The sequence below is a fragment of the Alexandromys fortis genome, unplaced genomic scaffold, assembly GCF_014885135.2.
Source record: "Alexandromys fortis isolate MF-2015 unplaced genomic scaffold, M_Fortis_MF-2015_v1.1 scaffold_188, whole genome shotgun sequence".
Classification (NCBI taxonomy): domain Eukaryota; kingdom Metazoa; phylum Chordata; class Mammalia; order Rodentia; family Cricetidae; genus Alexandromys; species Alexandromys fortis.
In genome coordinates, this window is record NW_026068159.1 from 2,881,315 (window position 1) to 2,908,650 (window position 27,336).

General features: G+C 34.4%; 1 protein-coding gene across 1 annotated transcript in view; it reads right to left on the reverse strand.

Annotated features, from left to right (window-relative positions):
- Window positions 1-7,182: 7,182 nt before the first annotated feature.
- Hdx (highly divergent homeobox) overlaps window positions 7,183-27,336 on the reverse strand; it is a 134,808-nt gene continuing 114,654 nt past the window's right edge. The window contains exons 7-10 of the mRNA XM_050127563.1: window positions 20,663-20,742; window positions 17,818-17,901; window positions 12,591-12,713; window positions 7,183-7,822 (exon numbers count right to left, since the gene is read on the reverse strand). Coding sequence (XP_049983520.1) covers window positions 7,697-7,822; window positions 12,591-12,713; window positions 17,818-17,901; window positions 20,663-20,742 — 413 coding nt within the window. The 3' untranslated portion in view covers window positions 7,183-7,696. The remainder of the gene's footprint in view (window positions 7,823-12,590; window positions 12,714-17,817; window positions 17,902-20,662; window positions 20,743-27,336) is intronic.

Consider the following 27,336-nt stretch of genomic DNA (forward strand, 5'->3'; position numbering starts at 1 on the left):
GATTTTCTTTGCTTTATGTTTACAAACCACTTATGAGTCAGCAATATGATAATTGTCTTTCTGTGTTTGGGTTACCTCACTTAAAATTATGTTTTCTAGCTCCATCCATTTGCCTGTAAAATTCAAGGTGTTATTTTTTTTTCTGCTATGTAGTACTCCATTGTTTAAATGTGCTACATTTTCTTTATCCATTCTTCAGTCGAGGGGCATTTAAGTTGTTTACAGGTTCTGGCTATGACAAACAATGCTGCTATGAACATAATTGAGCACATGTCTTTGTGGCACAATTGAGCATGCTTTGAAAATGATATTACTGGGTCTCAAGGAAGGCTGTTTCCTAATTTTCTAAGAAATCACCATACTGATATCCAAAGGGGTCATACCAGCAATGCAGGAGTGTTCTCTTTACCCCACAACCTCTCCAGCATAAGTTGTCATCAGTGTTTTTGATCTTGGCCATTCTTACAGGTGTAAGATGGAATCTCAGAGTTGTTTTGATTTGCATTTTTCTGATGACTAAGGATGTTGAATATTTCCTTAAGTGTCTTTCAGCCATTTTAGATTCCTCTGTGGAGAGTTCTCTGTTTAGGCCTGTACTCCATTTTTTTTTATTGGATTATTTGTTCCTTTGATGACCAATTTTTTGAGTTCTTTGTATATTTTGGAGATCAGATATCTGTCTGATGTGGGGTTAGTGAAGATATTTTCCCATTCCGTAGGCTGTTGTTTGTCTTGTTGAACATGTCCTTTGCTTTACAGAAGCTTTTCAGTTTCAGGAGGTCCCATTTATTATTTCTCTCAGTGTCTGTGCTACTGGGGTTATATTTAGGAAGTGGTCTCCTGCGCCCATGCATTCAAGTGTACTTTCCAGTTTCTCTTCTATTAGGTTCAGTGTGGCTGGCTTTATGTTGAGGTCTTTGATCCATCTGGACTTGAGTTTTGTGCATGGTGATAGATAACAACAAGTACTCTTAACCACCAAGCCATGTCTCTAGCCTTTTACACTGTTTTAAATTGTGTGTATGTTTGGGAATGTGTACACACGTATACAGGTTACCTACAGGGTTCAAAGAGCTTATCATATCTCCTACAGCTAAAGTTACAAAGGGTTATAATCCATCCAGTATGGGTGTGGGGATCAAATCCCAGTCTTCTGGAAGAGTAGTACATGCTTTTAACAGCTGAGCTACCTCTGAAGCCCTACATCCTCACATCTTAATTCCTATAATATCTACTCCAAACATTTATTCAAGTTTAGCTATCAACCATTATACAACTATGGATTCTGCATCTTCAATTCCTCTCACTCTTGTGCACCACTCATTTACTGTCTTACTGTCATCTATTACAATGATTCTATCAAGACTTTTTAGGGGTTCTTTATTAAAGCATCTTCAGTTTTAACCACCAACTACCCCAACTATCAATATCTCAGAACCCTGGCCCTTGAGTCAAATAGTGTCGAGAATGCAGTTAATTAAACAAATACCATTATATAAATGTCAGATAGGAACCTTTACCTTTGGACAGGGATGACTGAATTATCGCAAACTATCTCCAAAGAATGACAACTAATAAACTTCCCACAGAGGAATGTAGTAGAAAAGAAAATATAAGAGAGCCTTCTCAACATCCAACATTTTATTGATTGAAGTAACATATAAGATTGACTATACTGTCTATTGATCCTATGTGATTAGTGACAGACTATAAGACAAGACCTGAATAGAAATACATTATTGGTGTAGGACTTCCTTCTGTTTATGTGTTGCTTTCATTGGTTAATGAATAAAGAAACTACCTTGGCCTAGTCAATAGAGCAGATCTTAGGTAGGCAGAGAAAATAGTACTGAATGCTGGGAGGAAAAAAGGCAGAGTCAGATAAGCCACAGATCCTCCCCCTCAGAAGGATGACTGTTAGAATCTTGCTGGTAAGCCACAGCCATGTGGTGATACACAGATTAATGGAGATGGGTTGAACTAATATGTAAGAGTTAGCCAATAAGAATTTATAGCTAATGCCCAAGCAGTGTTTAAATTGATACAGTTTCTGTGTGGCTATTTTGGGTATAAGCAGACCAGGCAGCTGGGACAAACAAGGGGCCCTCTCCACACAACACATTATAACCCTAAAATGTTATAGTAGAGGAATTTTTTTCTTGTATAAAAATATTAAATGATATTCAAAGTTGTGCACTAGGTATTAGAGTTGTGAGCTATACAATTTAACCAAACAAACAATATTGATACAACGTCCAACATTATCGGAGACATGGACAGAGACAACCTCTTAATAGCTTGAAATAAGTATTTCTAAAGGTATAACACATTTGTTTTCATCCCTACAATTTCTATTACATTTGAGCTGGGCATGGTTGTGTTCCTATAGTCCCAGAATTTGAGAGAACAAATACCAGCATTGCTATAAGTTTGAGGCTCACCAGGACAATAAAGCAAGTTCCTGTCTCAAAAACAAAGCAATAGCTGAAGAGATGGCTCAGCAGTTAAGAGTTCCTGCTGCTCTTTCAGAGGACTTTGATTTGATTCTCAGCATCTACATGGTAGCTCACAAGCACCTCAACTCCAGTTCCAGAAAATCTGACACCTTCTTCTGATCTCTGTGAGTACCAAGTGTACACGCTCTACACAGGCATACAAATAGGCAAAACACACATGTACATAAAGTAAAAGTTAAAAACAAAGTCTATTTTTATAAACAAGACATTAACAAAAATGTTAAAACTCCTTTAGCTTCAAAGAATGTGAAAAATATCACCCAGTTTTATGAATATATTTAGCCAAAATTTGTCTTTTAAAGAAATATATCATGATTTTCCTTCATTTTTATGAAATGAAAAAAATTTACCATCTTAATTCTTTTTCAGATCTTGGAAAGACCCAAGTCATTTGAAGTGAATGTTTGTGTGTGCAATTTCTCCTTACAACAGTTTTAAAAATTTATCAGCTGAGAAGGAAAGCTGTGTATGTGCTACTACAAACTCACACTTTGCCCTCCTCTGTTTCTCCAGTAGTTAGGCAACATAAAGAGTTTTAATTGGTACCAGGCTTTAACAAAGGAGTCATAGGTGTATTTCATCCAAATTCAAAGCATGCCAAATTAGTGTCAAAGGGAGACAAGAAAAGTTAGACACCATGCTATTGGGGGCAAACCTGTTGCCTGTTAGAGCACATTCACTTCATCCATTGGTTCTGACTTGGTACTTATACATAAAGCTCATTAGAATGATATACATGTGAGCTTAAGATGTTAAGCAAATTTTCACTTAAATATTCTGTGAAATCCAAATCCCTTGTTGTTTTTCTCCTTTTCAGAACCTTATTTGAGAAAAAATTTCACTTTTAAGAAGAAAAGCACAATGCAAAGAAAAATGAACTTTAAAAGAGGTCTGTTAGTTGGAAATCATTTATTGCCTCTATAAAAGTTTAAATAAAAATCTACAAAAATTCACATTACAATCTGATATGGTTTTAAAGAGATAATATGCTTCAGAGGTAGTACCAGTAAAATGGGATGCAGAATTGCTAGCAGGGATTACTCAGTGTGTTAATGCAAAATAAAATTTCAATGAGGAACAATATATACCCCGTATACAAGTTAATGAAACAATCATAATTACATCAGCATGAAAATATTCCTTTTCTTCTTTCCTCCTTGGCAAATGTGTTCTTAATAAAGATTTGTTTATGTCAACTGCAGGTTCACAAGTTAGTAGGCTATTTCATTAGAGCATCACAAAGCATAGTTTGGTGACGGGCGTGGCAGTGATATCTGTCAAAGTTAACACAACTTCAGAAAGAAATTAACTATCAATTTGATACACAGCAATGGTAACTCTTCAAAGAACAATACCTTTTTTTTATTTTGGGAATTTGAATGAAAAGAAAATTGACTATAAGGTCACACCATTCCTGGCATTTTATCACTACCTCATGGATAAAAGGCAGCAGATAAAGATTTCAAAATTCCTTTCAAAGGTGATTACAATAATGCTAAGAGAGGGGCTGAAAACTCCTCCCCCCAAAAGGAAACTAGTCATTTTTATCATCCAGTGTCTGTTTATATCTACCACTTAGCTTTTCTCCTATAAACTGATAAGACTGCCCAATGTAAGGGCCTTAAAAGTAGATGTTTCTGTCTTTGCAAAAATGAACTGTTGGTCATCTTTTGAGGTCTGGGTATTAACTGTATAATGAACACAGGATGTGACTGGGCCAGAGCCTTTTTTCTCCAATAGTAACAAACATTTCTATCACTGATTACAGTTGCAGTGTAAAAGTCCTGTTGATAGCTGACCTTACAACAAAACATCCCCCAGGTTCTCTAAACAGACCAATTTTCCTTTAACATTTTCTTTGCCTGTGTTAATTTTCCTATTCTCCAGGGCAACTGCAATTCTCATTTTCTTCTAACTAATTTTAGCTTGGCTGAATGAGGAAGGTGCCTTCTTTTTGTTGTTATTGTTGTTTCAGGGTTTGTTTTTAACTCACGTTTTAGAAGGTAAGTGCTCTCAGATATACATTATGTGCTTTGAAATTGCTTGGTATCCTAAGCTTAAAGTAAACATTTAAATGCAGTTCAGTAGGGAAGAAATCCCATTTACATTTGCTTCTCTGAAGGATACTTCTGATAGTATAATATGCTCTAATATTGTCAAAGCCCTAAAGAAAGAAATACTACTTAGATGATTTTCAATATGATCCACAGACACGTTCATGAAAACAGTCAAAAACTATCGTTTTTCTTGTTTAAAAAAATCTCAAAACCCAACTTGTATGTGAAAAATGTTTTCATTATAGTAGCTTCGTATCTGTCCTCCTTAAGTACTTGGGATTGAACCTGTGGCCCTGTGCAAGTGCCAAGCTAGCTCCCCAGTTTTATAATAGTTTTTTAAAAAATATTTGATCTTCTCCAAGGTCTGTGTTATGTATTCAATCTGCCAAAATATGGTTGTTTTGACATTGCTGCAACTATTTCTTTTGGGTATGGCTATAGAAAATCCCCACTAATATTTTTTAAAGGTTTTAATTCCTATGTTCATAAAAGATATAATTCTGTGGCTGAGAGAAAAAACACCAGGATAAAACTAGTCCCAAGTAGACTGTTAGGACATATAGCTTCTAGGTTAATGAAACTTTAGGAATAAAAGTATAAGTTAAATGTCTTTCCAAAATTATAGATATAATATTCCTTCTAAGTATCACATCTATTAGAATGTTTAAATCAATTACAACTGATAGTTGAACACCTTTTATTAATATCCATGAAAAGGTTGACAGGGAAACATTTCTTTGTATTTTGAAGCCCAGCTTTCCTCAGTCTACCCAATGTGAGGTATCAGTGTTGTGCCATTGTACTTAGCTAAAATCATTCTTTTTGTAATCCATAGATTGATAAGAAATCCACTGTCTGATTCAGCGTCTTTTCTATAGTAAGAGCGCCATGAATGTTTTCTTTTATTTAGTGACAAATCTTTAAGTGTAAAAAATAAAATTATGAGTGTTAAAACACATAGGAAAGACTCACTCTGCAATGAAGGCCGACTAAGAAGAGTTTTAAACTCAGGCAATTTATAAGTTCAAAGATAAACTCAACCTTACTGAAGAAGACTGTAGTAGAAATTTAAGACTAGAAATTCGTTCATAATAGGATCTCATGGTATAACCATAGCATATCTGAGCCCAGAAATTTCTTCATACCAGGATCTCATGGTATAACCTTAGCACACCTAACCCCAGAAACTTGTTCATACTAAAAGAAATAGAATGGTGAAGGTAAAAGAAACTAAAATAAATCTTATGGTGAAATACAGCTGTCATCCTAGAGTTTTGGAAACAGAAGCAGGAGCAGTAGGATTCAAAAGCATCCTCAGCTACATTGGGAATTAAAGGCTGACCTGGGCTACAGGAGACCTTGTCTAAATCCTCCATATCACAAAATAAAGGTTTCTGTATTTTTTGTATACAGGGGGTGGGGGACTCTTTATCTCATGGATAAATTTATGTGACTGAAAAATTTAACCCGAATGTTTGAGGTTCTGTTGCTCAATGGTCTTTTCCCTGAATGGAATTTGATTTGTCAGCAAGGAATACCAAAAGTTGTTTGCAAATAACCACATGACGGTCAGCTAAAGAGCATGTAGCTGACTACTGAAATATTTCTGCTGACAAAGAAGCCATAGAAGCTGGGTGGAAGCAATGTAAAATCAAATAGTTGATAAACTGAATGACCATCAATGAACTTTACTTGTATATATTGGGGAGAAGGGACATTTCCAAGTTAAAGGCATTTGTGACTGCCTTTCTGCATTCCGAAATTGGTATCAGGGAATACTGAGATCAGAATCAGCCACAGTTAAAAAAACTTAAAAATATTTAAAGCTTCACAACTAGAACAGTTATCTAGCTGCTTCACTCTTCCTTCAGCATTAGATAATAATTCAATCGTGTAATTTAGTTCCACAAACGAGGTCACAAATATATGACAGTGAGCTTAGGGAGAAACTAGTGTTTTCCCAGCTATGAATCTTAGTATTCCCATCTGGTATTCTGGAAGGGAAGATCTGCAAAGGGATGTCTATAGTGTGCTACCATCTGGTTCCAACTAACAGTAACAACTGGGTGTTCATAGAATAGCATCCAGGAAATTCAGAGGACTTTAATTTACAATCAAAGTAGTATAACGCTTTTTTGATATTGTTGTTGGCTGATGGCTCTGTACAGACCTTGTATGGAAATGAGATAAATTTTGTGGCAAAGTTGTATGGCTAGAATACAAAAGAAAACCAATATCAGTGGCGTACTTTGATTTTCTGCTTCACAAAATTCATGATGTGGAAGAATATTATGAAATTGTTGGTAAACTTGAAGTATTTGTGCAATATTTTCTCTAAATGAATTATATAAATTTACTATATAGTAGAGTGTAAATCACTAATACTGATCATTTTCAGTATACAAGAATTGAGATTAAAACTGTCTTTTATAAAGTACCGTTTTTGTATACTTAAATGTTTTGGCTTTTGTTGGTTAATTTACTTTCCAGAGTATTTTCCACTCTCCCCAGTTTTAGGTTTAATACCAATAACTTAAATTACATTCTAGTAATTGTTTCAATTTCTAACCATTATCTTAAGTCAAATTCTCATAGGAGTTAAAAATAAATCCTAGAATTCATCTAGGTTAAACATACATTTAGGTTTTTTTTTTTTTTTAATTTTCAGCCCACTTTCCTGAGTACAAATGTATATGGATGATAAGAAAATGAGAGGAGAAGGAAGCTGCAATGGCTACAAAAGTAAGACTAATAAAGCTTTAGCAACCTAGTAATGTTGAAATATGATTATTTTTATGTCTCTGCTTGAAACTTCTACTAAGATTCTTCTTAAACAATAAGTAAAAATCTTTCAAAAACCAGATATAATAGATTTCATGGCTGAATTGCTTAAAATTAAATATAATTTTTCTAGATTTTATAAGTTTTAAAAACACATTTCAAGTATTTTTACATTTGACATGCATTTTTATTGTAGCCATTATTTCTTGTCCTTCCTTTACAGAATATGCCTGTTTTAACAATGTGTTTTTCCAGTTGAAGATTATTGGGGAAAAATATAGTTATCTTGAAATGCACACCTGTTAGGCAACCAACAGAATACATCATATCCCCCACCCCCAGTCACAAACTGTCTGAGGCATTTTTCTCTGATAACGAAGACACACTGAATGAGGTATCATCAGGATCCGGTGAGGCGTGACTGAAATCCATCTCTTCTAATTCAGGAGGTAAATCTGACAGCAGTGCCTTATCAGAAAAAAATCAATTGTGGTAGATTAGTATGCAGACAGATATTTTTCCAACTTTATGTTAATAGTTGTAATTCTCTTGTTTTAATTTACTCCTATGGATTTAAAGAAAGAAACATTTATTTTAAGGATCTTACACAATTCCTTATCAAAAACAGTAAGTTTTCATATAATGCTATGAAAGAACTACATATCAGATGCCAAGTATGTGGATTATGTGGAGCAGAATCTTAAACAAAGGAGAAATCAAGAGGGAAATGAGCATGCATTCTGATGAGACCTGCAGCATTCAGAGTGGTTTAGAATGGCATGGGTGAAGCCATAAGCAACTATCCCAAACCAAGGATTTTTTAACCATAGGCTTTTAAAAGGTTGCAGAATGGCATGGGTGAAGCCATAAGCAACTATCCCAAACCAAGGATTTTTTAACCATAGGCTTTTAAAAGGTTGCAGTAAGTGATTTTCATACTAGTTTTGGGTGTTGACTGCTCACTGCTAAAGGGCTTTAAAATTTCATTTTTTAATTAAAATAGTCATGCCTAGCTATAATATCATTTAATGAAACCTGCATTTCAACAAAGACCTATTTTGTACTTTGTTAAAAGAATGAATTTAGTAGTTAGGGAGAAACTCTTCTATTGTACTTTAGATAACATTTTAACAATTTAAAACTATCGTGTGGGGTTTTTGTTTGTTTCCTTTCCTTAGACTATGTCCATACAAGTGACAAAGCACCTAGCACGGTCTGTTCAATTATGGCTGTTGTACCAAGGTATCTATCTGCTCATTTCTTTGCTGTGACAATTAGGATATGCAACATTCTTGAGCTAAGCTTGACCATATTCTAATTGTTCCATCTGTATTTGTAGAACATGTATCTATACTAGAGAAATAAACAATCAAGATTTATGTGCTTGACAGTGCTCATGCCCATTTAACTTTAAGAAATCAGAAGTAAAACAGCATAGTCTGTCTGGAAATTTTTCAACAGCATTACTTGTATTGTGGGTTTGGGGAGTATTAGTAAACAAGAACCAAGGCAATAGGAACAAATGTAAGCTGGCCATTGTCCAGTTAAGGAATGGAAAGACAGGGTATGCTGGGGAAAAACACACTGTCAAAATAAGACATGATTCTTCTCAATAAAATAGTGAGTTACACATCCTTTAATTTTTGCCTTGCAGCACACAAATGACAAGAAAACATTTTATTTTTTTGTCAGGCTATGTAATGAAAAACTAACATATATGTGGAGAAAGTTATTATTTATTTTGTACCACTAAATTACCCATAGATTTCTTGCTGAAACTAAGTGCACTTCCATATGAACGTACCATAAAGATACCACTTGCTTTCTGAGGTACTAAGCTGCAGTAATATGGCACACGCCATTTTCCTCTAGAACAGTAAGCTACTGCTGATCCAGTTCAGGTACAATGGGGCCTTTGCCAATGTTGGCTGTTCAGAATGTGAGTGGGTACATCAATCACTTGATTGAGCTTGCTCTACAGTTTTGAACATGCCATATTAAGAATGGAAAGGGGTTCAAATTGGCACTCATTGACCATGAGTTTGCATATGGGAAAGTCAAGTGGATTAGAAAATTTCATATTGTAAATTCTAGTGGAGAGATGTACAAACTAGAAAAACATTGCTATTTATCTTTCTTTGTTGTATTGCATATAGTTGGCTGACTAAAATAAGAATAGAATTTAAAATGTTCAATAAATGAGGTAGTTCATAACACTTTTGATGTATAGATTGCCCCTCAAAATTCTTTCAATATCTTACTGGACTGCAATATCGGGGCATTAAACAAGTCTCTGCTGCTGATTAGAGTTGTCTTTTCCACAGAGATATAAGTAAGCACAGTTAAATTTCCTCTATTCTCCCATCCCCCGTATGGCAGATTGAACCCAGGATCTAATTTACTCTGGAAAAAAACACTCTGACAATGACTCACATCTACAGCCTCAATATTTTTTTATTACATGTTCTTCATCAGTAACAACTATTTTCAAGGTCTGACCAAGTGCCATTTTTTCCCAAGAGATCATTAACACTTTCGCCAAATATACGCTCAGTGTCTGTAATACTTATTCTAGGCTGTAAGATGTGAATGTAAAATTGATAATCATTCTTATCCTCCTTGCAGAGTGGAGAAATTGAAGTTTAGAAAGGCAATCGATCTGGCTAGGATCACACAGTGAATTATCAGGGGAAGAAAGACTATAACTAATGACTTAGAGCAATGTTGGCAAAATTATCTGGATGTTAAAATGGCTATTATTGATTTTAAAAAGACAACCTTTAGGTAATCCAATGTTTCAGTAAGAAAGTACCATATCTAGTTTTTAAACCCTGGACTTCTTTATTTGGGCAAAATAGTCCCTAGATCGCTCATTTCATTGAACTTATCCACATCAAGATTAATGAAATAAATACTGTATATTTTTTAAAAATAAAAAAGTAATGGCAAATGTTTCTATTTTACTAGGTAGAATATAATGTATTTCCAGAAATAAACTTTTGAATAATTCAAAGTTTGAACATTATTAGTTTAAGAGAAAACTTGGATTATTTTTGTAAATCACCACTTTTATCATATATGTAATCGTATGTGTAATTCATTAGTTTTCTGCGTTAGAGCCAGAGTCCAGGCTGTACACACGACCTTTCTGCTTTAAATTTCCAAGTAATTACAGGTGTCTATCACCACCGTATCCAGTATAATTTCTGCTTAGGGAATGTATTTTAAAAATCATTATACTCAATCTTGTGCATGAAAAATAATCACAGGTTCTATTTAAGCTGCTGATTCTATAGGCTGTGGCATTTAGTATTATTTTTGTATCATTCTCTACTTCAGCCCACACTGTGTTCATGTCTTACTTCAGTAGTCTTTTATCAGAAGAAAACTGGAAAAGGAAAAACAAAAGCATGTTAGTTACTTTTCTTATTTGTTAGTAATCATTGGGAAAGACAAGATCTCCTGAGTGAATTGGGAGCATGGGGACATTGTGGGAGGATTGAAGGGGAGGGGAGAGGCAGGGAGGAGAGCGGAGAAAAATGTAGAGCTCAAAAAAGAACCAAAGCAAAGCTATGAGCTTATTTTCAGATGTCAAGAAACAAAGACATTTACTAGTTAGCTGGTTATGAAACTGAATTCAAAATTGATACTGGATTTTTAGGACAAGAAAAACTTTCTTACTTAGCCTAAAGTTGGAGGTGTGTGTGTGTGTGTGTGTGTGCGCGCGCGGGGGGTGGGGGTATTTATGGTACATGTTCTACAGTTATTTGAAATCTATTATTCTATTGAAATTGTGTTCAATACTATTGCACTTATTCATTTAAAAATCTGTATTTTAGGTTTATATAAGTCAAACATACTTTATTTTTGCTGTCCTTTGCTTGTTTTAAGGTAAGGTCTTAGTTTATGGCCAAGCGGAACTCCAACTCAAAACAGTTCCACTACCTAAGCTTCACTAGTGCTTGAGTGGTGGCATAAGCTACCATACCTAGCCTATTAACACATTTTCAATATGCCTTGAAATGTGCAAACCATGCATAATAAAGCAATACACTTAAATAAAGGGATCCAAGGCAACTAAGGTCATTTGTATTGTGCTCTCCATGTATTGTCGGAATTGAAAGAGTAAATTCATAAATGTGGGAAATAATACTCATGCTGGCTTTAGTCCCATGAATGAACTCTCCTATTTTAAATTTTGTAGCTCAGTATATCAGTTAAATATATGGAGACCTTGTTCTTTGTAAGAAAGGAGAATTATGGGATGTTCAGACATTAACCTTTTCCCTGGAAATGTCTGAGACAGGCTATATATGCATAACCTTCTTGGAGTATAAGCCATCAGTGATTTTATTTTTGACAATTTTGCTGAATAAAATCTTCTAAGACTATTTACCAAATTATAGTTACCTGTATCTCATACTACTTACATGGAACTTTTCTTATAAGGAGTTAGCATGGTGATAAATAACTTAGCAGCAATTTGGAATCATTTAGTGTTAAACATAATATTTTATACTGGGCTAAATGAATGTGTGTATTTTTCTCGAGACTATATTTATATAGTCTTGAGACTATACATCAGGTTTTTCTGGAGACTATATGTATATATAGAAAAACCTGAGGGATAAATGCAATTTGGAAGGAATCTATAAACAAATATCCGTAGCAAAAACAAGCCATTTCATTTTTGGAGTGGAGGTTTCAAACATTCTTACTTACATTGCAAAATATTATACACTATGCTCACAAAGAATTTCACAAATAATTTCATGCTTTCTTGGTGAGAAGCAACACATCACAGAACAGACTGTCCAAACATTTGTGAGCTCCGGCAGCTGCTACTGAATAAAGAAATGCCCACATTTTCATTCAGAAAAAGCTTCCCAAACATGCTATCTACTTATGGGTCGAGATAGCTCCATCTCTACAACATTTTTGAGGAATTCTTTAAAATGAATTTTAAAATTTGATTTTTCTCTACTTAAAGGCTTTCTTGAAATTAAGAAAATATTCTAATTAGCTATTTTGACTTTGTACTCTAGTAGCATATAAAAAAATCTGAACACCTATTCTTAAGAAAACTATGTTTCAAAAGATCATAAAAAGAACCATTTGCTCCATGCAACTCCAAGCCAGAATGGAGAATACAAGTGAAGAGATATGAAGCGTCCACTATGACATGCCATTTTTCAACTTGACACATTGTGGCTTACTGGTCTCTCATGGGACTTACTTGCTGTTGTTCCTTATCATCAGCTTTCATAGCCAGAATCAAGTTTCTAACAAAAGTCTGGAGCTTAAAGTACTTTTGCTTTTGAATCTCAAGCTCATTTTCAATGAATCTGACTTCTTCATTCTAAAGGAGAAAAAAACCAAACAATAAAATTACCCCATGTAAACTCAAGCCTGTGTGTGTTTGATGAATAGGAAAACTAAAAAGCAATCAGAGTATAGAAACAATAAAAAACAATTTTAACCAAAAAAGAATATAAAATACAGCAGGAAATTATCGTGGTATTCAAAGGTTGCTGTTTAAACAAACCATCAATAGAAACAATTTACAAATAGATTCCAGGAAGAGAAAAACAAGAAAGACTTTGCTTCTTGGAAACAACTTTCCTATATCAAACTCAATTAGAAGATGCGAGTCACTGAAGACCGGCCTTAATGTGTGATAACTTCTGATCTTCTATCTGCTTGTGGATGCAATGTGACCAAGCACCTCACACTTCTGCCCTCATGCCTTTCTTGCCCTAAGAGGCTGTATTCCTTTGAACTTGGAAAGTTCCCAAACAAAACCTGTTAAATTGCTTCTTGTCTGGTATTTGATTACAGCAATGAGAAAAGTAATGAACCCATAAATGAATAAAAATATTGTCAATTTTATTTAATTGTAATTAAATTTAGGAGGTGAATTTCACTGTGGAGACGTTTTACTCTTTGGAAGTTATGTAATATAGTACACTGATTAAACAAAAGCATACACAATATCTCTAATAATAATTATAACAACATTAATAAAATTTAAGCTGGACATTGTGGTACATTCCTATTAATACCAGTACTCAAGAGTTTGAAGCCACTTTGGGATACATACTGAGATGCTGACTCAAATTCCAACCGAACAAAAGAAACTTAATTCCTTTCATCTAATAGAAGCTTGGCACCATTTGCCCATCAATCATCTCCCAATCCTCTCACCATGCAGCCTTGGGTGGCCACCATTCTATCCTGTTTCTTTGAGTTCAATTGTTTTACATTTCAAATATAAGTGAAAAAAGTCATACTTATGTTTCTGTGGCTGGTTTATTTCACTTCTAAAATTCTATTTATGCTTCCACAGATGGCAAATAATCACTTTTGTTTAATAGTATATGTGGAGAAGATTATAAATAATGTACATTCCCACAATTATTTGAAAGGCAAAACTTAAGGTTCTTGCCATAGAAAATAAGTATTTTAAGTGATGGATATGTTGATTAGGTTGATTTAATTGTTTTCCATTGTATTTATATATCATACCATAACCTTGTACCTCATGAATATATATAAAACTACAATTGGTCAGTTTACAATTGAAATATACATTATGAAAAAATAAAAATAAAGAAAACCAAATATCAATCAGCCTCCTTGACAAGAACTGTAGAAGTAGACAAAAAATTCTTTCTACTGGAGACCTGGTCTCAGAGTACAGGAGAACTTTAAACAGCATTTGTTCAAAAAGCTTCCTAAAGACATATTAAAATTAGTTGATTGTATGGGTATTTTAGAATTTCGGTCAAGTGGATGTTGTGGTATTAATCACATCCAATCTGTGAACATGTTTACTATATCACTTATTAGCTCAATTTAAACCTTAATTTATGTGATGAAACTGCTTCCTTCCAGACCACTTAATAAGTGAAACATCTGTCCAAGCGAAATTTCTATTCAGTCACTAACACAACTAAGTTAAAAGTAAGCACTCTAGAGAAATTCAACATGTTTATGTTATGATATGGTTTTACTTTTATTAGAAGTCATTGTCAGAGATTTGTTAATAAAATGCTGGCCAGAAAATGATTTTCTTCTGTTTTGTTTGCTTCATATTTGATGCACATATATGTGGTATATGTATGTGTGGTATGTGTGTGCACATACACATGTGTGAGTCTTTCTCACTCTGTATGTGCGTGTGTATGTGTGTTAGTGTGTGTGTATAAGTCACAGGTTGATATCAAGCATTTTCTTCAGTTGCGCTCCAACTTCTTTTCTGAAACAGGGTCTCTCGCTGAACATGAAGCCCACTATTTCAGCTAGGCGCAGTTAGCCCTTTGTCTCTGCCTCTCCAGCACTGGGCTTCCAGGTATGTTTCACAGGCCAGGCTTTTCACATGGGTGCTGGAAATCCCAACTCAGGTCTGTACGCTTCCTTAGCAAGCCCTTTAGCAATTCAGCCATCTTTCCAGTCCTTGTTTTGCTTTTGCTGTGCAGTTGAGGGTACCCTTGACTTGCGCTCCACTTCCTAAGTTCTTAGTGTCCAGGTGTGTACCAGCACACTAGGCAGAAAGCCATTTGAATACAGGCTCTATCTATCATTATTTAATAACGACTCATTTGCATTCAGTCTGCCTGAGCTGTACTCATAGTCCATCAGAAAACATTTTAGAAACATTAGTTCATATTTGCAAAAGTCACGAAAGCATCTTTTCACAGGAGGATCTCTAATTTTTCATGCAAATATTTTCCTTCTTCAGTATTTATGAAATGTTTGAAAAGCATAAACAACTTTAAGATAATTTAATATTATAGACATTTTCTTCTCAGAAGTGCTTTTTGCAAGCCAATTAAATGCTTCCTAGATTACAGGCAGTAATTTATGTGTGTTAGAGATTTTCTTAAGTCAGTGGAGTACTTAGGAAAGCAACTAATAAGACAATAGCAGACACCGACTTTTACAAAATAAAGCCTAGTTTATTTTTGCTAAAAAACCTTCCCCACATTCCCAGCAAACTGTTTATAATTTTGCAGGATGATTGCTGTGAGACACAAGGTTGCAAATATGTCAGAGCTTTGATCTCTGGGAAGGCTATTAACAGCTACCATGCCTGATGTCCTATTTTATGATATAGTTACTCATGCCACAGGTATTGCATCCATCAGCTTTCCTCATAAGGATTTGGGATTAGTTAACCCCCAGAAATATGAATTTCTACCAATGCATCTCAATCAGAATGCTATAACAACTAAACTTTATATTAATAAAATGCACTATAGAGAACATTCTTTTAGTTTGTTATAATAAATCCCAAGCACAGAAGATGAATTCAATATGGGAAAGTTTAAAATGCTGGAGCTTCTAATACTAATTGAATTTATACAAATAAACACTTGGGAGACTATTAAAATTATTTCCAGAGACAAATTAATTTATTCAATTACTTTCTAAGCAACTGCTTACTAAACATCTATGTGCCAGGCTCCCCATCCAAGTAACACCTAGGTGATTAAAACACATTTCTGCCTTCAAGAAACTTATTATGAATATACTTAAGAAATGAAAAAAATAATTTTCACCCCTAAACAAAGAACACTAGTGTATTTATTTAAATAGAGTATAGCAACTTTATTCAAGGTATTAAATTTCTAAACTGATATGTTCTACAGCAATGTTCAAAATATGCAATGGCAACTCGAGGCCCAAAGTTCACAGCTGGTAAATGGAAGCATATGAAAATAATGTATAGATAAATAGATTTTTGCTATATATGTGTACAAATATTGTGAATTCAATGAAAGAAGCCTAAATGTGATGGAGGTAATTATAAAGAATGACCCATTATGGGATCTCCTGCTCCCACACTGGAAACATTGGATTACTAAACTGTCTAGTAGAGTTCAATGCAAGCATTCACTGCTTTTTCTGCTCTTCCCTACCCGGTCTTAAGCTGCAAACTTTCTCAAAGGAACTCCCACTGAAAAGGGGAGAGGTACGTCCTGGAAAAGAATCCTCTATGTTTCAGTCCAACCCTGTTTGACCTGTTCAGGAGTGCTAAGTGGGGCACACTTAACAGCTGTGCAATCCAGTCCTCTCGCCTGCACTTTCCACAGCCCGTGCCAAGCAGTGACCTGGTCTGCAAAGTCATTTTAATCCTGAACTCAGTAGTTAGAAGTATTATATGACCACAGGGGAGTATTAGTATGATCTCTTCAAACTGAAAACCAGCAACTTTATAATTCAGCTAGTTGGGAATACAGTTTATTTTCATTGAAAATTTATGATAAGATCACATTATATATTCTAGGCTGGCCTTGAATTAATGGAGCTCCTCCTGCCTCAGACTGGTGAGCGCTGGGATAACAAGTAGGACCTACTATATCTACACATAAATGCAGTTTAAATACATAATTTTATTGTGTTCTTTGACCACTCAGAAATAAATTTCAAGAGACAATTTCCCTTTGTGTCTATAACACTCAATATTTTAAAGCTTGTAATGCTATGAACATTAGGAAAACAAAATGTACAATGGCCTAAAATTCAGTTAAACTAGTCTAAAACTGCAAGGATTTTTTTTTGATGAAAGTGAAAGCTGTTTTCTAATTAAATGGTGGTCTTTGTTACTATCATAAGCTTTAAATTCTGATTATACTCCACAAAAAGAAACTTGGTATTTAGAAAGAAGCACTGTGTGCCAAAATTTCAGAAAGCCCAAAGTTTCCTAGCAAGATAGGCTGCTGAGTAACAAGGGGAGAGCACTTTCACACACAAAAACAAATTGACAGATTGATAACTTATGTCAAAATTGAGTAAAAACAAATTATTCGTGACACACTATCAGAGGATGCCTTCCAATTTAGTAACAAGTGGCATTAAGAAAAGGTCATCTCTATTCATATTCACCCTGTATTTTCATTGGGAAGTGTTTTTCAAATTCTTAAAAAACGATATCAGGTATAGTCTTAAAGACAGTCTTGGAAGAAACTGAAATCCAATATAAAATTAGCAATGGACACTGGAAAAGAAATTCTCCCATTTCCTAACATGTTCTTGTTACTGTTGTGTTTATTTTGTTTGAGGGAGGGTCTTTCAATGTTGTCCAGCCTGGTTTTAAATTGCTGCGCTAAAGTGATGCTCCTGCCTCATCACCACATATACCTGGGACTTCATGTACACACCACCACCTCTCTCAGCTTTACCATAAATTTCACATTTACCCCCACTATATGTTGTTCCCACTTGAACACAATCAATGCCAATTTTTAAGCCAGTAAACACTTGTTATTAAAAACCATAACAACCAAACAAGCCAGCAGTATTAAAATGTCCAACATTTTGACTAATTTTCAAGTTGCCTGAGATAATAAGGACAGAGACCCAGATTGCCTTGTCTATCAGATGAGGAAATCAGAGGCACTATAAATCTTTCCCACTCAATAGCTCCCCTTAATGAGTTCAGAACTTGAAATTCCCTTTACCTTATAATCCAGGAGAGAATTCACTTGTTCCACCTCGGAATTGCTTATCATGTCACTTTCTTCAGCATCAATAATTTCTATTTTCTGTAACATAGGCAACAAATATATATCAGATCACTATACACAATGTGTCCAACATATTTATTGAATATTTAGTTTTGGTGACAGAGAGATTTAGGTTATCTGGATTAAACTTTGATAATTGGCTCCTTGGTGTTACACACAGGACATGTCTGTGTTACCCCTTATGTCTTTAATTTGTGATTGATATGGCCCTTCTTGGATAAGGAACTAACTTTTAATCTCTCTCTCTCTCTCTCTCTCTCTCTCTCTCTCTCTCTCTCTCTCTCTCACACACACACACACACACACACACACACACACACACACGAAACAGGTTCCTTTACTGTCTCAACATGACCCTTCCTTCTAATGAAAATGTTAACATATGGCATGCATCCCAAAGGAAAATACAAGGTCTAAAAATTCACATATTTAATGTGCTCCATTAGCTAGACATTTGAAGCAGCCATCTATGATAGAATGCTGAAAATTGAATGGGGATTTGTTTTCTTCATTGGACAGTAACAAAGAGAGCAAGGAGAGGACAGAGAGGAGAGAGGTTCCCCTAGCTTCAGAATTAAGGCACAACAAAAAAAGGCTTGTGAAGTATCTTGTGTACCATAGATAAGAAGTAAATATCTGTCAAAAGGTAAACAATACATCTCAGTGCTGATTAAAAGAATTACCAATAAGCTCCAACTGGAAGGATAAAACAAATTATTTAGTAAGAAAACCTTTTAAAAAATAAAGAAAAAAACAATAAAATTAGTTTAAATATTATCCTTTGCATGTAAAACAATGTAGTTAAGGGGAAACAAACTGTACCTTAAAACATTTAAACACTGCCAAACAAAAGTGAGGTTTAAAAAGAGGGAAGATAAATCAGATTTAGTCAGTAGTCAGTATTTTAAGAACAAGCACATTAACAGCAGCATGTCATAGGCAGAATATGAAATTAGACTTTCTACCTGGGAATATATATTATATATCTATATTCTATATATATGATTAAAATATATGTGATTAAAAGTCACAAACAAACTTAGAATCATCGTACTTGATATACTGCTGTTGAGGAAATGATATCATCACAGGGCTTTTGACCTGCTTTCTGTGAGTCAGGGACAGCTGCAGTGAAATTGCCTTCTACCACTGCGTGGAGATGTGTCTAATGCTTTTTTTTTTTCTATTAGAATCAGGATAAAGTTGAGTCTTAATCATATCAGTCTTCTCTAGGCTTTACACTTCATACTTCTTGTTCTTAGGTTTTTAGATTTGCTACCTCTTTGGATTGATTCTGGAAAAAATAGAGGCAGGCATTTAAGAAAAGTAGGTACCAACAGCCACTGTATGGAGTTGTGCATATAAATGGGTCTTATATGTCTCTGGGATTTGTCATCCATGAATAATTGGGGGCACTCAAAAGTTACAGGGAGAGAAGATCAACATTTGAAAGTTTGAAGTTTTGTCTCTGAAAATCAATTGTTCTTGAAAAATTAGGTGCCGAAATGACTATGAGTCATAGCATGCCACGACTTCATTTATTATTTTTAGTTGTCTGCTGCTGGGGAGATTCAATGTAGAGAAATTCAGGCTAGAAGTGAACATATCTTTGGAAGAAAAGATATTTCAATTGTAAATAATTATTTACATTTAATATGCTATAATTAAAATCTAGAGCAGAAGGAGATATTTGGCAAGATTTAAAATATTAGGAGAGTTCAATGTGGAAAACAATGATTATAAGTCATTTGATAAAAAAAAAAACTGCCTTAAAATCAAACCTAATTTTTCAATATGTCTGTTGAATTAAAAGTCAATGAAATGCAATCCAGAACTCTATTTTAGATGTAGAAAATAATGCTAGATATTGTTGGTATTTAACAAATATGAGCCCAAATATATATTGTATGTGTTCTGCTTTTATTAAATAGATGTTTAGGATTATAGGGCCAAAGAAATAATATCTGTCATAGAAGTTACAATAAACTATGACATCACAACTACTTTGTAAATGAAAACTCCATTATATGTGCAATTTTAATGAAAATTATGCATAGAACATTGATTCAAAAGCAAAAATGAAAATTTAATGGAGTTTCTTTTTGTGTCTGACATTGTTTAATACTATCTTGATTTCTGTATCATTTTGTGGGGCCAAAATATAAACAAATTCTGCTAAAACAGCTGCTAAGGGAATATCACTATATGTTTACATTTTTTCCAATCCAGTTTAATCCACACACAGCCTGTTCCTGCTGCTATTCAAATTCTTAAAATATTGTCTTTCTTTCTTTGCTGTGATTTTGAACGCAATTACCAGAGTCCAATTTAACCAGGGAAAAGAAAAGTTTCCAAATACAGTATAGATAGGTACAGTCTAAACAGACAAACCCTTGGATGCAAGCACTTGTACTAACAAAGGCTTCCTCCACAATCGCCACCTAAACTCCACTTCAATTCTGCCATCTGTCAAATGAAATGAATCTGCTCCCTTATCAGTGTGTTTAAGAAAAATAACTTGTTATATGTAAAATATGTCATATTTGAACTAAGTTTTAGATTTTCATACTTGGAAATCTCCTAAAGTTAAAAAATGAGAAAGTGTTTAAATTTTACTTATTGAACACTGAAAGATATATTAAATTCATAGGGAACAAAGCTCTGCTTTAGTTTACAGAGTAAAACAAAACTTTATTGTGACAATACAGATGGTGTCATCAACTGGCACAATGTTCTTAAAGTCCATCCTGTAATGAGGAAAGAATTTCAATCTACATACCACATTATCTGCAGATACTGCCTGGTGCACTTCATCCTTCTGCGTCCTGGTCTCATCAGGGATGATGTCACTGGGCTCCTCTATAAGAAAAAAAGTGAAGATTTCATATCTTGTATCTCAAAACTTCACTGAAGTTTTAAAATAATACTTAAATAATGCCTCCTTTACCAAAAACATACACATAGCAAATCTATTACAAATGTGCTTTGTTGTGAATTTTATTCATATCCGAGTCATGTATAGTTTAGTTAGTTATGCGGATGGATAGAAATACAAGGATTATCATCACTCTTCTATTTCTAACAGAAAAGATGAGAGAAAACTCTAGCTTTAACAGTGGACAAGTACAGAAGGCATTTAAGTACTATAAAGTTGCTAAAAATGAAATAAAATGACCAAGTAGCAAATGAAAAACTGAAAATGATAAGATCTATGATGTAGGTTTACATAATTTTGTATTTGTAAAAGAAAAAAGTAGGTTTTTAATGAATTAAAAAAAGAATGATACCATTTGTGCTCAAGTGTTTCTGTTATTATGCCTGGATAGAATTATATATAACTATAATAGTTTTTACTTTAATTTTTAATTTTTTAAATTTTGTTTAGTTAAGCTCTTTTGTAACAATACTCATTTTTGTTTTCTTTTCTTTCCTATTTTTTGTTGATAAGGTCTTATTACATAGCCCTGGCTGACAAAAAAAAAAAACTCAATGTAGACCATATTAACCTTAAAGTTTCAACAATTTTCCCACTTCTGCATTTTAAGTGGTGAATTTACAGGCCTTTTTACTACTCCTGGCTTTGCTCATTGTAATAAAACAAAAGCAAAAATTTCTCAATAAATGGCATAAAATTACAAAGGCAGATTTCCATTTATGAAAATGCAGGTTCATTTAAGTACTAGTATACACATGCTTACTGTTGTACATACTTGTACATATGCAAAGAGAAAACACTTGCAAAAATATGCCCTTGCTCTTGTTTACACAGAGTTTTTCACTAAGGAGTAAGAGTCTTTCCATTTTCATGGTACTTCCAAATATTTCCTACAATGGAGATTCATTTTTTGGATCAAATTCAATATTTTACAATAATAAAATAGAGACAAATGATATTAATTTAGAGGATCTACTCTAATAAAAAGCTCTTTGTGATGAGCTACAGCAAGTGCCTGCTTCAAGGCCTGGGTGAGTCTGCATACATTACCCCTTAACCTCTTTATTTTATAATACCCTGTCCCAGATGCTTTCAAAACAGAGTAGCAGTGCTTATCTCTGGGTCTCTCTTCTCTTCACAGCAATTTCATGGAGATTATTTGGATAAATACTAGTAAAATTCCTCAGATCCTAGGTAAACAACATTTTAATTCAATTTATAAAGCAAAACAAAAATTTTTTATCAGCCCTCCTAAGATTTTCCTAGTCCATTCATTCCCACGTAGAAACATTGAGAAGGATTAGGAGAAATTCACTTAGGAGAATTGCTTATGAGAATTCAAGTGTATGCTATCCAAGAAAACTTCAGCAGAATTTTAATACAATGTTTGGTATAAATTCAATTTAACTTTCTTATCTCTACCATACACTTTAAATTAAATTTTATTGTATGTACATGTGGTATATAACACAATATACATTTATATAGCAGAAAGACCACTATAATGAAATAAATTAACATATTTATCATTTCACAGTTTCCCATCCCCCAGGCAACACCTGCTATCATCACATACTGAAAATCCTGACTACACAATACATTATCATTAACTATGGTCTTCACGCTCTTCATTAGGTTTTTCCCCTTATTCATCACACACACTGCAAGTTTGTACCCTCTGAGCTGTATCTCCGTTCTCCCCTCCCCATTCAAAAATCCACTGTTGTATTATATTTGATTTATTTGACCTTCCTTGCCCTGCTATATGCTGCAACACGGATGAACCCAGGGGATGTTAACTAAGTGAAATAAGCCAGACAGACAGAAAGAAAAAAATTGCATGATCTCATTTATTTGTGAAATGTAAGGCAAGTCAATTTAAAATTTTATAAAAGCAATGAATCCCAGATAAAGAAAAGTTTACCTAGTCATTATTTAGACATTTCAAGTCACAGACATTTCAAGTCCTACATAATCAGTGATGCAATGAAATGGAAAGAGGGAAATTTTTCATTAGCTTTAGCTGCAGATCTGATATTAGATATAGTGGTCTCAGAAGAGGGGTTATATTGCTCATCAACAAGATCATTACTGGTACTATTCCTTACAGGATTGCTGTACACTTCTTCAGATTTACTCATAACTTTATATACAGTTCTGGTTCACTGACAGCTTATTTATGCATGGTTTGATTATTTTAGGAAATTTAAATAAAAGCTATTTTGAGGCTTCTGAAATAAGAAGGTGCAGAGTGATAAACTGAATAGGGATGCTTCCTTCTGCATATAGATGCTTGCAGCATCAACGAAAGTTTAAGATCCAGACACTGTCAATGTGTTTTGGTAATTCCTCAAAACAAGCAGCTTTGTTCATTGAAAAATAAAAAAATAGAATTAATCAGTGAAACTTTAGAGGGCACCCTATGTAAACCATGGGGAGTTATCTTTTTAATGCATGCAGTCTCCACACTCCACATACTAAGATACAGTTGAAAAAGAGGCACTTCTACCAATGTAATGGTGTATCAATTATTTCTATACTTTAAACCATCTGCCTCTCAGGATAGTGAAAAATCTTTAAATTTCTCAATAATAAATATATTTTGGTAGAAAACAAAGTTAAAATGAAGGAGGTGAGTTAGCCAAGTATTATTTTTGCTGAAGTTTCCAAGTTGTACATAAGGGGTGGAGCCATGTAGCTTTTCCTTCCTTGCCAGATCAGTCCACCCATGCCTAGCTTCACTCCTCCCAGGAAAACAGAAAAGAAATGGGGAAGCGCAAGGTCAAGCACAAGGTAGAACTGATTTGGGTCAGAAGGTCTGTGTCAGGGACCGACAGGCTTACTCAGAAACAAAGGATTGCATGTGAAATTGTTAAGGGATCATGAACACTTTTGGTTAGCCAGCAAAGCTAGCCCCTTCTCACAATTTGAAGGAATATATTTTTTTCTTGTAAAGACACTGAAAGAAACTGTATGGTTTTTTCGTGTGTTTGGTTTAACATGTATTATAATATGCAAGCACCAATTTAAAAGTCTTTCCCCTTTTAGACATTTAAAATACTCTAATCCTGTTAAATTAACAGTTGTGTACAACGACTATGAATTCTAGTCATTATGTTTTTGAATTATCTTTATAACTCTAATAAGACATCAATGCAAATCTCAATGTAAACATTATCTAGCTACATTTTCCCAAACTGGAAGAGAATATAGGTCAGTGCATTTTAGAGCTAGGGCATTAGTCTCAGCCAGACGATATAATTAGTTCTTACAATAAGATCACATAGCCAACTCAGTCAGATTAGTATTCTCCATCAGCAAAATGAAGAAATTGTACAGGCCTAGTAGGAAACAGCACCAAAGTGGCTCCTTCCAGTCTTTGAAAATGCTTTTCTGCTGCAATTTCTGATGAGAATGAAAAGGTTACTGTGCAGTTGTGAAAAATAAGCCACCAGGGGAATTGTTTACGTCTCATCCTGTGTTTTTTGATTCATACATTAAATTCTTTCTCTTCTTTTTCTCATTAGGTCTTGATTACTATGCCAGCTATCTATACAGCATACTATTATATGACAAAGGATGCCAGTAGAGGAGCAGTGGTTTATTAAATGAAGACCATTAACACAGACCTTCAAATTAACATGCACTGTTTTCGCATTAAGTGCTGATTTTCTAAAATTCTGGTTCAGGAGGGGAAGTAGCAGTTGGGAATGAAACTCTGCACTCAGGGGCCTATGCCTTTTGATTCCTCAGAGTATGCCCTCTTAGCAAGCCTGCCTTTTCAGAGAAACATACAAACCTCTTCTTCCTTACTCACTTCAAATAGCTGTCGGGCATTGGGCTCTTAAAGACCCCATCATGTAATTACTGCTATCCAAGAATCTCTAGGCACATAGAATTTTGGAAAGACTAACAGAAGACAAACACATATTTACTAGACCAACCATATGAGGACAAATGACCTTAGAAATCATACAAGATTTTTTTTTCTTAATGATTGTTAAGCCTGCATCAGTTCCTGCCCCTCTAAGTTCTGCTATCATTTGTAGCCTTAGGTGAGAAAGATGGAGGAGGGTAGGAGAGGAAGAAGGAGGGAGAAGGGAGAGGGGAGGAGAGAAAGAGAGAAAGAGGTAGAGTCAGAGAATATTCACATTTGATAATCTTCCAAACACCTGGACTTAAAATTCGCTGTCCTCTCAACAGTGACAATTTTTCTCTGTCCCTATCATTATTCTACTTATTACAATTTGCCTGCCTGCCCCCTGGGCATGCAATTAATTGCTTTTGGAAAGAACCTCTTAAAGACTGATTCAATGGCCTCTCCTTTCTACTCAATTTCTATGATATCATTGAGATAATGACCCCTCTTATTTCTGAAATCTCTTTCTTTCCTTGGTTTTACTTATAGCACACTATCCAGCTCTGTTCTTCCTGAAGGTTCTTTCAGCAGCTATTTTTCCCCCTGGGCCCCCAAAATGTAAATATTTCTCAACATACAGTCTTTCTCCATTGTCTTGTCTTGTTTTGTTTGGGGATTTTAATTTTCTCAATCAAAACTCTGCTTTTGTGGTGAGGTACTAATTAGCCTATGTTTGTCAAATTGCTGTTTCTTCTCCCTACTTAAAGCTCCCTTTTGAGTTCCAGACCCATATTACCCAACAGGTCTCTGTGTATTTGCTGCTATTTTCTAAGCCTCAGAACTGCAAACCAAATTAATCTTTATAATGATAGCCTGTCTATTTAATGTGATAGGAGTAAAAATTTTGCATACATTTTGAGGAGGAAATTGTGAGAAGATATAGGTAAAGAATTTTACAGCTCATCTAAAGCTAAAATAAAAACTTTACCAGATAGTAAGAGATTTTATAAAGCCACAGTTAAAAACAGATAAATGTAACATAATAGGAAGTTCAGAATTTTCTCATGTGTTTATGTATGTGTACCTGAATATGCATATGTATAAATACATAATTAATTTTTGAAAGCTGTACTGTAATTAACTGGACAAAGAATGAATTATGCAACAAATAGTGTACAACCGCTGCTGAACTATTTGGAAAAGTAAAATTAGGTATTTTCCTCACACATCTTAAGGCAAAGTAAATTCTCAGTGAAATTAATATAAAATTGTTAAACTAAAGCCATAAGGATGCCAGAAGCGAATATATGAGCTTATTTTCACAACTGTATGCAAGAAGATACTTTAATTAGGAATGCAAAGGAAGAAACCACAAGGGAAAATATTGCTATGTCTGACAATGTAAAAATTATACCCCAAATTTTTACCATGAAAAATCAGTACCAGGAGGTAGTGATAGGAGGATCAGGAAAAATGACAAATTCTAATTCAAAATAATCAAATCTAAACTTCATCACTTCAATAATGCATCTTGTTATCCTACATAATGTCATGTTGATAAAGCTATACCATTAATAATACTTTGATTATTCTCCTTATTCCCCAAAAGAGGAGTTGTTCACCTTGCTCTTCAACCTGGGGTGATAATGTTTTGTAGTCACCCTCCTCTCTACATTGGAGCTTCTGAGGTATCTGAGGTAACTGGTTAACTGACATTCCAGAGCTCACAGAAAGACTCAGTAAGAACACAAAAGTTATGGCTGCTGCCAAATTTATTCTTGATCTAATTGCTAAAAATGATTTTGTATAATCAGTTATTACCCTAACATATAATTTTATATCACACAAATAATGCCACTCTTGAAGATGACTAGTATTGATAGGCAAAAAAGCACACGCTACTCATCCAAGCTCCTGGGAGGTAAGGGTTGGGAAGTCCAAGACTAGTCTTTTTCAGCACAGTGAGTGCAAGCCAGTTTTTCTCTCTCTAGCTCTCTCTTCATGCATATGGATATGAATATATATGTGTAGATGAATCATAAAAAGTTAAAAGTCAAGGAAATAAACAAGGGGTTGGTGAGATGGCTCCATGGGCAAAGCACTTGCCACATAACCGTAAGTGGGGACAGTTACCATATAACCATATGGAGTGGAGTGGGGATGGTTGCCCACCAGTAATTCTAGTCCAGTGGATCAGAGGGAGACAGGGAATTCCCAGAACAAGCAAGCTAGAACCATAAAAGAGATCTCTGGGTTTGTGTGTCCCTACACACATCAAACACATGTATACACACAAAACAGATAAATAAACCAGAAAATAATTTGTCAATATACTTAACTGATATCAATGAAAAAAAAAACAAGCAAATGAGAGGTTCTTAATTTCTGAAGCACAGATACAAAAGGACTATAGTTTTTATTATCAGATTCTGAGAAAGTGCATAAGAAAGACACACTTACATAGACAGAAAGCAGGTTAGTATGCTTGATGCTGAGGACAGAAAAGGCAGTGAGTCAACATGGGGAGTTTCCTTGGTTGATTACAAAAAGATCTAAAATAAAATTTTAATGGTATAGATCTAAAAACTTTACTAAAAATGACTGAATTTTATATTTATGAGGAATATTTTCATGATATATAATATAAATATGATACCAG